At 35.9% G+C, this 15,025-nt stretch overlaps 1 protein-coding gene across 1 annotated transcript in view; it reads left to right on the top strand.

Moving 5' to 3' along the window:
- The window catches only part of TMPRSS11A (transmembrane serine protease 11A), a 52,286-nt gene that overhangs the window by 22,807 nt on the left and 14,454 nt on the right, over nt 1–15,025 (top strand). Inside the window, exons 6-7 of the mRNA XM_043972264.1 lie at nt 587–747; nt 10,174–10,212. Of these exons, the coding sequence (XP_043828199.1) occupies nt 587–747; nt 10,174–10,212 (200 nt within the window). The remainder of the gene's footprint in view (nt 1–586; nt 748–10,173; nt 10,213–15,025) is intronic.

Raw genomic sequence — 15,025 nt, 5'->3', positions numbered from 1 at the left:
TATCCTTTGGATGTCAACAGAACACAAGAAAGGCCTCTGCTACTTTGAATTAAACCCCTGTGTTGAATGAATGGGAAGATATGGACAAGAACTGTAAAGGAAGGATAGACATGGATACGTTGCAACCTGCATCATTGGAGGAAATATCTATATTGAAAAAAATACATAGCTCCATTAAATATGTACAGTTTATTCTTCTATCAGCTGATGGAGCTACAATGATAAATATTACATGTTCCCCTACCTCAAGAAGCTTGTAATTCAGTAGAAGGAAGACAAAGTACATATGGTACATACAGATAACAAAATAAAAATTAACATATAACTGCACAAGATGAGAATAAAGGGCTATGAAATCAAGTAAGAGAGTAAATGCAAGAAGCCATGTATTTAAAGTCATAGAATTTTAGAGCTAAAGATACCCTAGAAATTATGCAGTTAAACAACTTCATTTTGCTTATAAATGAAGAAACAGAATATGTTAGGTTCACGTAGTGGTAGAGCTGGGGGGCTTGAACTCATTTTCTGACTCTTATTCTAGTGTTTCTTTCATAGTAGCTCCATCTGTCTTTTTTGTGCTTTGTAGGCCAGACATAGATGGCATGAAAGCAGATGTTGTGCTGGTATTTCAGTTTCCCTCCAAAGAGAGAAGAGAAAAAAGAGAGGAAAAAATTCATAACATCTTACATCAGAAAATAAGGAACACAAGAGCTCTGAAAATAAATGCTTCATCCCTTCAGCTCAATGGTAAGTATTTGTTTTTCCAATTAGCATTAATTTGTATTAATGCATTTACTTTTAAATTTATTGGTCATTTTTCCAACAAATAAATATAAATGAATAATGAATGACAATGAATGAATAAAGAAATAGGAAGGAAGAAAGGAAAGGAAAGAAGGAAGGAAATAAGAATTTAGTAAGCATCTACTAGGTACTAAGTTCTTTACAAAGAGGTTCATTTGAACCTCACAATAACCAGGTAGGTACTATTATTAACCCCACTTGAAAGTTAAGAACACTGAGGCAGAGATTTTGTCACTTTCTCAAGGTCACACAGCCAGTAAATGTCTAAGGCTGGATATGAATTCAGGTCTTCCTGATGTGAGGCCTAGTGCTCTATCCAATGTGACATCTTGCTGCCTAAACAAATAAATGAGTGGGCAAAATGACTGAACAAGCAACTTAATAAATGAGCAAACAAGAAGATGAACAGATAAATAAATGAAGGAAGGAAGGAATAAAGATAGCTAGATGGCCGGATGGACCAGCAGACAGACAGACAGATAGATAGTATAAGTAGCTGTTTTCCTGAACTTGTCTAAATTGAAGTTGTGACTTTAAAGAATATAATCTTAATATGTATTAGTTAGATAGGCTATGGAGTGGCTTTTGTTTCTGCTGGATGAAGCAATCAATGACACACATTCCAAAACAGCAAAAATAAATGCATATCAATAACAAACGCTAGCTAGTCTATTGTAGCTGTTGTCTCTGTGACCAAGCAACTGAAAAATCTATGGTGTTTTGTAATTTCTGCATTTTCGAGTGGAACCTGGAACATCATCAAGAAATTTTTTTGTTGTTTAAAGAATATATATAATGTTAACATATACTATTTTTCCCCAAAGGGATAAAGACATGAGAAGCAAGAGTGAGTTCTAACAGGGAAGTACCCCCTTGTACTTCAGGAGTTATATTCACTCTTTGGGGGCTACTAGACCTTTTTAAAATAGGTTCTGCAGGGGCAGCTAGGTGGAGCAGTGGATAAAGCACTGGCCCTGGATTCAGGAGAACCTGAGTTCAAATCCAGCCTTAGACACTTGACATTTCCTAGCTGTGTGACCCTAGGCAAGTCACTTAACCCCCATTGTTCTGCAAAAACAGAAAAGAGGAACAAATGAATAAATAAATAAATAAATCTATTCTCTTTAAAAAATAGGTTCTGCAAAGCACTAAAAAATTATCCAATGGCCCCACTCACATTCATTAGCTACACATTTATTCTATTCATTCTTCTTCTTCCCTTATACTTTGCCACTTGTTACTGGCATTGGAAGAAAACCAGCCATAGTCAGGAGATTTGTTTTTGAAACTCAGATCTGATACTTATTATCTTTGTGACCACAGGCAAGTTAACTGAACTCTGTGATTCTCATTTTTCACATCTGCAAAATGCAGATAATCATACTTGTATTATCTTCTTCATGAATTGTCATGACCAAGATTCTACCACCAAGTGGTTATGCTAGCAATGATATGTTCCACTTTGTTTAAAGAGACTGGTCCTGAGAACAAAGGCTAAGTCTGTTGCTGGTTCCATATGTGAAGCCTTTCCAACATAGTAAAACTAGTCTAAGCTAATATGCCACTGACAAAAGACATAAAGAATCCATGGTTATCTCTATGTCACTATGAGGCACAGAAGCAGGATTTTGTGGGGAACATACATATCTGGGGAAGAAAGTACAATTGGTCAAATGGTTGGGCATAGAATGAATTTGGAAAAGAATGGGTTGGATTGCCTTTAGGAGTTCTGCAAATAACCCTAAACTTCTTTCAGAAGCAAAGACATACATTTTAAAAACCCATAGTCTCAGGGGACAGCTAGGTGGCAAATGGATAAAGCACTGGCCTTGGATTCAAGAGGACCTGAGTTCAAATCTGGCCTCAGACACTTGACTAGCTGTGTGACCAAGGGCAAGTCACTTAACCCTTATTGTCCCCCCCCCCAAAAAACCCAATAATCTATCATTGTTATCTTGTTGTGAAACATAGAACACAACAATCTTCAAAGATTTAAAAATGAGTATCACATGGAGGCATATGGTGGGCATGAAAAGGATATAACATAAAACCAAAAAACTCCAGGAGAACAGGAATAAAGGAGGTCATCGGGGGATGTCTGATCATAAAAAGGGAAAGGGATCAGTCATAGGTAAAGACATGAACTGGATGTCAGAAACAAGGGAAGAAAGCTTCTAGCACTTCAGGTAAAATCATGATGATGATTATATGGGAAGGCATGGACAAGAGTTTCATAGGATAAGCAGCCATGGATAGATGATTATCTTCATCAATGGAGGGAATGTACAAATTGATAAGATCATGGAACCATTTGAGTACTGCTTACTTCACCCAACTGTTGTTGGAACAGCACTTTAAAGCCTTAGAAATGCTATAGAAATATGAATTATTGTTTCTATTATTATTATCATCATTATTGGAGAGAGGAAGCATTACATAGTGGAAAGCACAGTGGGCTTACAATCAGAAGACCACAGTTCAGCTCCTAATTTTGCCATTTAATAACTAGTGAGCAAGCCACTGAAGTAATACCTATCTCACAGATTTATTTTAAAGAAACTACTTTCCTCCATTGATATTTGTGGCTTTGAGCAAGACCTTTAATCTCTGTAGCCCTCCATTTCTTCAAATGTAAAATGAGGGGGTTGACCTACTCTGTAGTTCCTTTTAAATCTAAATCTACATTCCTTCATCTTTGCTTCCTTAGGTCCTGCTTTTCTTTCAGGGCCTTTCTTGGCTCTCATTCCCTCTATAACCTTTTCCCCCAACTCTACCTCTCTCAGAATTTCTCCAAATATTCCAAGTTGAGGCAAGTTCTGTTCTTTCGATACTTCTGTTATGTTATTTTTCTCAGGCATGTGCCTCATACTTTTGGATGGAGTATGTGCTCTATCTCCAGAACTAGAATATGAGCAAAGCAAGCACAGAGGCATTCAATGTATTTGTTGTGATGATGAAGAGTTTCTCTGGACCTCGGTTTTCTCATCTATAAAAATGAGAGTTGAACTATGTGATTACTTAGGTCCTTTCAGACTCTATGATCCTCTGCCAACTTCCAGCAGAGAAAGTTGAGTTTTCATACAACCTCACGTGAAAACCAAATTAAAAAAAAAAAATAAGGGTAATATGAATGCAAATTATTTCTTTTAGGTTCTCTGTCAGAAGTCCCTTCCTTGATGTGGTTCCCAATCTATAAGATGTCTGATCAAAAGGGAAAATAATACCCTGAGAACACAATGAGCAGGAGGAGTCTGGTGTGGTTTTAAAAACAACAACAAAAAAAGAATGAGAATTCACTCGGATCCCTACCCAGAGAGGAAAAACAGGGGGAGAGAGGAACCAAAAAAGTATACTCTATGCATTATGTGACTATAGGAAGTGAATCACAAAAGACAAGAGGACTATGAGATAATAACAATGCTGGTAATTTGTGTCATGGATTATGGAATTACGAATATTTAAAGCATCTACAGTTTCATGAGTGGAGGGAGTCTTCTTTCCACTGATATAGATTGCAATCCCTCTGTAACTAAGTAGATCGTCTACTAGAGTTGTTGCAGCCATTTTCATTAATCAGAAGATGACCTCTTGAAGAAATATTCTTAACTTATCTAGGAAGGTCCTCAGAAAACAGACACAATAATCCATCACTATAAGAAGGGATTGGTAATTATTACTCTATACTTGAAGACTCAATAGCTTGATAGGACCAGCCAGAATTTGTGCTTCATTAGCATAGCCTCAGTGAACAAAGGATCATCTCCATCCCACAATGTACACTTTCTCCCTTGTGCATGTCCAGCCAAATCAGCATGCTCTCTATTACCTATATATTATTTCTATCTCCCTTCTTGTCTTCTATTTTCTCCTAATTTCTGCTGCATAGAACCATTCATTTCCTCCAGAGTTCAGCTTAGGTGGTACTTCCTATAAGAAGGTTATCTTGACCCTCCTCTCCCCTCAGTTGCTAGTGATCTCCACCCTGCAAATTACTGTGGCTCTACTGTGTATATTTTGTATCTACTTACTTCTCTTCATTTTGTTCCCTAACCATTAGCCATACAATAGATTGTAGGCTCGTGGAAGGTAGGAATGATTTCCTTTTTATCTTTGTAGCTCTACAACCTAGCATAATGTCTAGAACATAATTGGTGTTTAATAAAAGCTTTCTGCTGACTGAAGTCTCCAGCGAGGACTTTAGTTGCAGATTGTCAATGAGGAGTATTAATCCCCTATGAATTTAAAAGACCAGGATACTAGAAATACTGTATGAAATGGTTTCATGCACATGGACTGATTTCCTTTAGCCCTATTGCTTGACTTGTGTTTCTATTAGGACTTAGGCTGGTAAGCTACGGTTCATCAGACTAGGAGAAGGTATAGGCTAACAAATGGAGCAACGGCCAGAAAGTCAGAAAGCCTGGTCCTGTCACTTACTGGTTGAGGAATAACTGTCAATCATCTGACCCTTTCTTTTCTCCTATTTTATCATCCACTCCCTTATCTCACAGGGATATTGCAAGGATCCACAAGTGCATAGAAAATACTTTTGGAACACAGGTGCTACATAAATACAAACTGTAACTACTCTGTAAATTGTTCCTTACGATTGGAATCATTATAGTCTGAAATATTCATGTAAATGAATGGCACCAAGAGCTAGGGGGTGGCTCAACAGAATTCAGAGTTGTTTTTCCTTCCCGTGCCCTGATCTGTGCTTTTGAACCAGGAGATACTTACTTGAAAATAGTGTCTCCCTGTAAGGAAAAAAAAAGTTGCCTTTTGTGAATAATTTTTGTATAATAATTATAACTGACATTTATTTTTACATTTTTTGGTTTGCAAAACACTTTCTATACATTATCTCATTTGACCCTTACAACAGCCCTGTGAAGCAAGTAGCATAGTATTATTAGCCTTATTGTACAAATGAGGAAACTGAGAATTAGAAAGAGTGAGTGACTTTCTCACCATTACATAACTGAAAAGTGCTAGAAGCAAGGTTATAACCAGGTCTCACTTTCTTCCAAGAAGATTGTTTTTCTCAGTACATCAGACTTACTTTTCCCATACAAAGACATATGAATGGGAGAATATGGAGAGTTTAAATGGAGTGGCTAAACATCATTTCAGACTACTCTTTAACACCTCTTCCCTTGAAAAAAATCTTCCCAAGCAGCCTGAGACTGACTTTTAAAATCCTTATGTGGTCTGAGGCTAGGGAACCCAAAGGAGGCTTAAAATTCCCTATACAAATTAGGAAAGAAAGGCCTATAACAGGTTGTTCTGTGGACAATAATGCCAACTGATGGGAACTTCCATTAAAATTAATGAATGAGTTGGTCAAATATAACCTCAAGAAATAAACTATTGACTTCTAAGTGCAAAGGGGCAATTTTCAGTGGTGGAGAGTAAAACGTTTTGTCACTCTAAATCTAGCAAATAACATGTGGAAAAAGTTAGAAGCCAAGACAAGTGCAGCCTCATCCAATGTGGGCTGGTCTACTAACTAGAATAATTACTATTTCTCTGATAGAATAGTAAATTACTGGTGTCTGCCACATTGTTTCTGCTGTTTTCTGTTCTACAGATAGACAGTGAACTAGCCTGGCAAGATGCTTACTTTAGAAGTACTATCAGTCCTTTGGGGTCTGGTAGAAGAGTTATTATTCATCCTTTTTTGGTGATGTTTAAAGCATCATCTACATAACAAGATAAATAAGTGAATTGTTATTGGAAGCTGATATACTGTATAGCTGTAGGCAGAACTGTGAAGTAGTCAGGTTTTTTTTTTTAACCACCAATTTGTTCCACTGCTCTAACCTGGTCCTGAAAGAACACTTCTATATTAGAGTGGTTTGGTTTTGGTTTTGGTTTTTGCTTTCAATTTTGTTTTGTTTTTTCAAAATTTCTACTATAGTGTTTAATCAGGGCTTTTAATTTATTGGGTTTTGGTCTTAGATAAATAGTATTTTACCTTATTAGTGAAAGGCCTATTTATTCTATGGGTATGTAGGTGGTAGAGTGAATAGTGTTGGAATGACATCAGGAAGGCTCATCTCCCTGAGTTTAAATTTGGCCTCAGACAGTTATTAGCTAAGTGACCCTGGGCAAGTCACTTAATCCTGTTTGCCTCAGTTTCCTCATCTGTAAAATGATCAGGAGAAGGAAATAGCATACCACTCCAGTATCTTTGCCAAGAAAACCCCAAATGGGGTTTAAAACAAGAGTAGGACATGACTGAAAAATTACTAAACAGCAACAATGACAACTATTTCTTCCTATGTTTTCTAGTATGTTTTGTTGTTTTTTTAAATCGGGAATAAGGGTTGTATCTTCCCAATAGTTTTTGTGTCTATTGATACTGATGTTTCCTTGTTCTTATTATCAACATGATCTATTCTGTTGATAGTTTCCCTAATAATGAACCAATCCTAGCAGGTTGGTATAAATCCAACCTGGTCATTGTGTATAATAATTGTGACATAATGTTGTATCCTCTGCTAATATATCATTTAAATTTTTGTTTCAATATTCATTAGGCATATTGGTTTATAGCTTTCTCTTAAATTTCATGGCATATTTATTGATATGTTCTTTCTTTTGTTGATTTTATAAACTTTACTGTAAGTACTATTTTGGCTGCATTCCAAAAATGTCTGCATGTTATCTGTTTTTGTCATTAGCAGTAATTAAATTATTGTTTTTGTGATTTGTTCTTTGACTCACCAATTCCTTAAGTTTGTTACTTAATCTCTAGTTACTTTTAATCCTTTCTAATTGACTATAATTTTATTGCATCATGGTCACTAAAGGATATGTTTAATATTTCTACTTTTTTGCATTTCTTTGTGAAGCTTTTACACCTTAATACATGGTCAATTCTTGTAAATGTGCCACACACAGGTAAGAATGTGTATACTCCCTTCTATTTTCATTCAATAAACATCATAGGTCTATTATCTAGTTTTTTTCTAAAATTTTATTGAGGCCCTCAACTTGTTTCTTTTTGTTTGTTTGTTTGTTTAGACTTATCTAGTTCTGAAAGAGAATGCAGAGGTCATCATCATTATCATTATTGTTACTATTATTATTAGTGTCTAGGCCTGTTGTTATTGTTACAGCTTTTAGGTCATCTGGTGATTCTTAAATTATTTCTCCTTGAACTATTTTCCAAATTAGTTGTTTTGGTATGAGACACCTATATTTTCTTCTATTTTTTTCAGTCTTTTGATTTTGTTTTAATACTTCTCATTGTCTCATGGTCATTAATTTCTATTTGGTCCATGATAATTTTAAAGTCGTCTGTTACTTGGGAATGTTTTCTAACTCTTACATTAGGGTCTTATTTCTCCTTCCACATCATTCTTCTGAGACTCTCATTTCTCCTCCAACTCTTTCCTCTAGAATTTCATTTATAAAATAATTTTAATTTTTTAAAAACTTAATTAATTTCTTAAAGGAATTTTATTTAACTTTGTGTCCAAGCTATGATTTTTCTTTGAGTCTTTGCTTGTGGATGTTTTGGGGTGGTTTTTTGTTTTTGTTTTTCTTCTTAGGTTGGCATCCCTATTACCATAATGGTTCTCATGTTGAGAGTATTATTGTTATTGTTCTTTATTGCTTCTTCCAGTATTAATTACTCAATTGTGACTTTGTGTTAGAGCTAGGCTCTGTGCATTTCTATTGGGAATATTGGCTTAGTTTGATTCTGATTTCTTCTCTGGGGTACTATTGTTTCTCCAGGTATTGAGTATGGTGTTTTTCTAGTATCTTATAGGTGATTAAGACAAAGGACCTGCAAGCTTTCACTTCACCCAAAGAAGTTTAACCTAGGTGAAATCAGATCACTACCTATCCCTGATCTGAGCTTTTAGAGCTGCTGAACCTAATTTAGTTTGGTGAGGTATGGGGACACAACTGTAGGTGCTCTAGTATACATCTATTGGCCCTGGCCCCTGTTAGCTAGCTGAAAGAACCTACAGGTTCAGAATGTTAAAATTGCAGCTTTTACATTTATCTGGGCTTCCTATTTTAGTTACTCATTTATAGGCTTCATACTAGGTCGGGGGCAGAATCAGAGAATCCATTAAGGTTCTCCTTACCTCTATTTCTGCTCTTTGCCCACCAAATAGCCTTGGGCCAGATCCTTGCTCTGATTCAGTCACAAATTACCAACCTCTAGGCATACTATCCCCTTACTTTATATATCAGCTCCACAGTAGCTTTTGGGGATGGGGGAAGTTTTTAATTCTTCCAGTTTAAAAATCATCCTTTTTAGCAGAAAAAACAAAAGATCAGTTGAAAAGTTCCACCTTTATCCATTATAGATATCATCATCCAACCAATCCTCTTTGATCTGCCTAAGAGTCCAAAGATGAAAAGATGCAGGGGATAAAGAACGGGCCTTGTCTAGATTCTGAGATGCAAGATGATAGGAAGTTCATAGAGTCGGTCCATCAGGCATAAGTCTTGCTTGGATATTGCAAGTGGAAAAATAAGGAGAAATAAAGTGGACTGGATGACATTTGGAAAATTATACATGGCCATCTATAATCCCAGTCTAGGCCCTAACACAAAGAGCTATCTTCTTAACATTACCATTACGGCTAAGTGCATCAGAAAGGTAGAAACTAAGCCTCATGCAAGTCTGAACACAAGAAAAGTAATTTCCATTGAGAGAAGGAAGCCATCAATGAAGATTTCCTGGAAGAAGTGTCCTTCCATGTGAATATGGACATCATCATATAGAAAGACTTAGAACTGCAAGTGACTAGAAAGGCCATGGAGAAATGCATGGCGGATGTCAATATGTTATAGTACTTTATTCACAATGACTTGAATTTAAGAAGCGACATAAAAGATATCACCAAGAAAATGTAGACCTTGGGGAGAAGCCTGATCATATATCAAGGGAAAGGAGTAACAGTTAAGCTGTACTGGGGTACCAGTAAAATGATAAAATATTATAATATCTCAAAATAAACATTCATAACCCAATGTATACAGCAGATTCTCCAAAGAACTTATGTGAGTACTCAGAAAAGATTTGCCTATGATGAGATGTTGTTAACAGGTTGCATCTACATTGATTAAATCATAATTCCATCAAAGTGATTGACTTCAGCAAATCAAAGTATGTCAGTTGTCTGACAAACCACCCACTAATTTCAGTTTCATTGAAAATGCTGACTATCCTGCTTTCTATACCAAATAGTCATCTTATCTGATTAGTCTCTTTTCTTTCAAACCTTTAGCTGAAATTATGATTATAAAACTAAAATCCATGTATGGTCAGGATTCTATGATATCTGCCAGAGAAAAAAGACCCAAATAACTTCAAATCTTCATATTTCACTTTTTTTCCAGCTATGAGTTCAACAGCGGGCAAGCTAACTGTCCAATCATGTAAGTCCAAGAACTTTATTTAAATAATTAGTAGGGTTTCCATAGTATAGAAACTCTTTCAAAATGGAGCATCATCATTTTTCATCTACAAAAATATCAGTCAGGCAGCCGATAAACATTTATTATGGCATTACATACCTGGCACTGGGGATAAAAAAGAGAAATTACATCTTCTCTGAAAGAAAATAAACTCTTAAAGGTACCTGTTACACACATGCATTAAAGATTCTTGTCAAAAACTAAAGCTGAACTATAAATTAATTTCAAGGCCGATCTTTTTTAGTATAAAATCTTTTCAAGTCATATTAATGAAGTAGAGGAAAATAGGCTTGAAAGAAGGAGATTTTCTTGTTCAAGGGACACGTGAATATGAAAAACCAACAAAATGTGTTTTGTGCTGAAGAATAATATACTTAAAAGGCAACTGAGGTGAGACCCAGAAACTAGCCATTGTACTAATGGCTGATCTCAATCCTTTGGTAAACATGCTGACCTTCATCCACAAATAAAATGCAACTGTGCGCTTTGAATTATTATTTTTTTCAACATTAAGTCATCAATGCCTTTGTTTGGTCTTTCTTGTACAAATAGTTGACTTTGACAAGTTAGCTGACAATAGGTAAGGGCATAGTTAGTGACTGTTAAATGAGTTTTCTTTATGTAAGTCTAGTCTATCCAGGGTCTGAATGCAGTATATTTGCTTCAACAGAACCATGTTCTAAATAGTTCAAGTGCATGGTAAGACTATTAAATATTATAGTTGTCTCTGATGCACATAATAAAGGTGCTTGATAAAATTGTTTTGTTGCTATGCTAATGAGGCAATGGAGCCTTTCTACTGAGCAGTGAGATTTGCCTGAATGACTCCACCAGATGTAAGCATAGGCTTCATTTTTTGATATTATATTGACAAAACAATTTTATCAAGCATCTTTATTATGTGTATCACAGACAGCTATGATATTTAATATTCTGGTAGAGTCGCTCAGGCAAACATTGTGGGAAGCAAAGGTAAAAAATTAATTAAGCACTTAATATGTTCTAAGAGCTATGTTAAATACTTTACAATTAATATCTTATTTGATCTTCACTATAACCCTAGGAGGTGAGTGCTCTTGTTTTCCATTAAGGTTCTATTGTTTTCCCCAGTTCCCCAATGAAGAAACTGGAGCAGACAAGAAGTTTAGTGAATTACACAGGTTCACCCAGCTAGTAAGTTTCTAAGGGCTTATTTTAATTCAGGTCTTCATGATTTCAGGCCCAGAATTTTATCCACTGTGCCACCTAGTTGCCTCTAGGAACCACCTGTTTGCCTGTCTGATGATCTCAGGGAAACTTGCTTTTCCAGGAATTTTGTACAAACATTCTTGTTATCACCCCAAAAATATAAATGGAAACCCTGAAGGTTGTCCTCATGTAATTCTATCCAAATGGATCTGTGGTATCATTGAACCAGGAGTTCCCTCTAATAACATAGATCTTAATTCGTCCATGCCTGTCTTTCATATATAACTCTTATAAATACTATGGCAAAAGTTTGTGGCAATGTTACTTACTTTGAAGTTGAGGGTACAATGAACCACTCTCACTATCTGTCATCCTTTGTCCTTGCCACATGATCAGCCTATATTCCCTTGTTGATATATATGACTTCTTATTTATTCCTATTCTTCTTTAAATTTCCTCATTGGCTATAGGTTGCAGCCTACTCAAACCCATCATATACCTTTCCATTGCCCTCTATGATGTTCTTTAGTTCTTCTAAGGCAGTGGAGTTATATAAGCTGCTGTCAAAAGATGGGCCTCTACTTTTGAGGGAAGAAAAGACTCAGTCAGTAAAAAGATACCGCAATTTCCCCAAAGCAATCTAACCTGCTTTCACCTTCCTTTTCATCTCTGGACCAATCTCAATGTCCATCTGTATAGTTTGTCCAAGATATATATTCTATTAGATGAGTTCTTTAATTACATCAAAGTAAATGTTGAAATTGCAGATTTTCTTTATCATCTTGTTCTTTGTTGTGTGGGTGGACATGCCCAACTCCTTTCTGTGACTACAGAATTCTTCCAGGAGGCTATGCAATATCTTGAGGCTTGATTCAATCAAGGCATTTGTAAAATGGAACATCTGGAAGACCTAATTCTTCCCAGTGAACTCATCCTCAGCCTGCCCTCTTCACTGAATCACCTCCATCACAGTAGCATATAACTTTGGCTAGTATATATCTCTGTGTTTTATACCATGACAGATGTTTATTATCAGAGAGTCATTGAACAGGTTTATTCCTGTTTTTATATCTTCCAAAGAATCTTTAATGATCTTGATATAGAGATGGAAGACACGTTGCTACAAATCAACTTGTAGTTTGGTGTTTTCTACCAAATTAAATGCTTTTTTTTGGTAACCAACAAATAATAATCACCAATGGCCTGTTATATTTTCTACATCTTTCAATTGCAAGATTGTCATGATGTGGTTCATTGTCGAATATTGCTTGTGGAAGCCTTATTGTTCCATATAAAAACCTTTCTCAGTTCATATATATATATATATATATATATATATATATATATGTCTGTGTGTGTGTGTGTGAACCTGATAAAAATGTCTCTTGTTAGGAAAGTAGGTATATTGATCAGTAATTATTTGTGTTCTCTTGGTTATTTTTCTTTGCTATTAATAAGACCCAAGATTTTTTTCCCATGATGTTGATATCTTCCTCTCCCTTAGATATCTTGTATATTCATCCCTCAATACCTTCACAATTGGGCCTTCCCTAGCATATATTGCCTTTCATGCACACTTGGTCCAATCAAGCAGTTTTTCTCATCTTTGTTCTCTTTAGTGACATTTCTATCTCAGGGATTGTAACATTAAGGTCCCCAGTATAGCAGTTTCATTTTCTCTGATGAAGAATAGAATTTGCTGAAATGATTTTCATAAACTGTTAACATTTTTCTTCTGTTTTCTTTCCATTTTCATTGCTGAATGTCCTTGGGAGACTTTGCTTAATCAGGGTTAGTTTCAAGCTTCCAATAAATTGGTTCTACCCTTCACTGCTACTCTTTGCTTTCTAATATGATAATACTCATAATTATCTCTAGGTAGTTATTAATGCTAAAACCATGGAATGGCTAACTGTTTCCCTTATGACTTGTATTTGACATGTAGTCAATGTTTATTAAACCAAACTGAAATGATATGAATACCTGATAACATGTCATGGAGTTCCAAAAGATACCACCAATTCCTTTTTATACTTACATATGTTTCTCTCTTGGAAGCATAAGTATAATAATCAAATATCTCTATACTTCTAGGACCTATGATTTGAGCCATGTGGTTGCTACATACCTCTAATGATGCAGTCACAAACTCCACCATGATGTAAAAAACAGTTAAAATAAATTACCACTGGGAAAAATAGTCACCTTATCTCCAGATTCTTAATGATGAGCCTTTCCAAATTTGACTAGACAGGAAGGTAGGAGGAAGAGAGGAAAGTAGATAGGGAAGGGTAGGAAGGAGGAAAAGAAGGAAGGGGAAAGTAGGAAGGAGAGAAAGTAGAAAGGAGGAAAGCTAGGAAGGAGCAAAGAGAAAAGTAGGAAGGAGGGAAAAAGGAAGAAAGGAGGAAAAGAAAAAAGAAGGTAGGAGGGATTAAAAATATGAAGGAGGGAAGGAAGGAAGGAGAAAAGGAAAAAGAGAATGTAGAAGGGGTTAAAGGTGGGAAGGAGGAAAGAGAAAAGAAAAAGAAGACAGGAGAGATTGAAGGTAGAAAGTAGGGAAGAAAGGAGAGCTATAAGGAAGGAGGGACAGAAGGTGGGAAAGAAGGGAACAAGCATTTATTAAGCACCTCTATGTACTAGGCATTATGTTAAATGCTTTACAAATCTCATTTGATCCTCACAACAGCCCTGGGAGATAGATGCTATCTTTATCCCCATTTTACAGTTGAGTAAACTGAGGCAGACAGAGGTTAAGTGACTTGCTAAAGGTTAAAAAGGTATTCAATATCTAAGGTCAGATTTGAATCCAGGTCTTCCCGACTCCAGGCCCAGAACTCTTTATACCATACCATGTATCTGTCTCTTGAATAACTTTTTCAGTAGCAAAGATCAACTCCAAGCCACAATGGAAAGTTAGAGTGGGATTTGCACAAAAACTAAGTCTGCATTTGTAGGATGAATAGACATTAGTGCTACAAATTAAATAATAGAAAAGGTTTACCATATCTTTCTTCCACTCCATTTGAAATCTCAGCAGTCCTCAACTTCCCTTTCTCTTATCTTCCATATCCAATCACCTCCACATCTCTTCTGCCCCTTTCAATAGATTCATACAGCCATCACCCTAGTTCTAGAATTCACCATCTCTTGCTGGACTATTGTGATAGTCTACTAATTGGCATCCCTGCCTCAAATCTCTCCCATTTCCAATTCATCATCCACAAAACTGACAAAATAATCTTCCTAAATTAGAGTTTTGAATATATTACTCCCCACCTCAAGAATCTGTAATGGTCTACTATTGTTTACAGTATTAAAGGCAAAGTCCTCAGTCCTTCATAATATGACTCTAGCCTACCTTTCTAGACATATTTCAAATCATTCTCTTCAGATATTCTATAGTCTATACATACTGGCACACTTGCTGTTCCCCAAACTCAATATTCAATGTCCTGTCTCTGTGCCTCTTACACAGGCTGTCCTCCATGTCTGAATTGAACTTTCTTCCTCAGCTCTTTAGAATCCTTGGCACCTTTTAAAGCTTATCTCAAATTCCACCTCCTATGGAAGTCTTTCCTGATATTTA

This window comes from Dromiciops gliroides, chromosome 6 (assembly GCF_019393635.1).
Source record: "Dromiciops gliroides isolate mDroGli1 chromosome 6, mDroGli1.pri, whole genome shotgun sequence".
Lineage (NCBI taxonomy): Eukaryota > Metazoa > Chordata > Mammalia > Microbiotheria > Microbiotheriidae > Dromiciops > Dromiciops gliroides.
The sequence above is the reverse complement of the archived record's forward strand: the minus strand, read 5'-3'. Positions and strand labels throughout refer to the sequence as shown.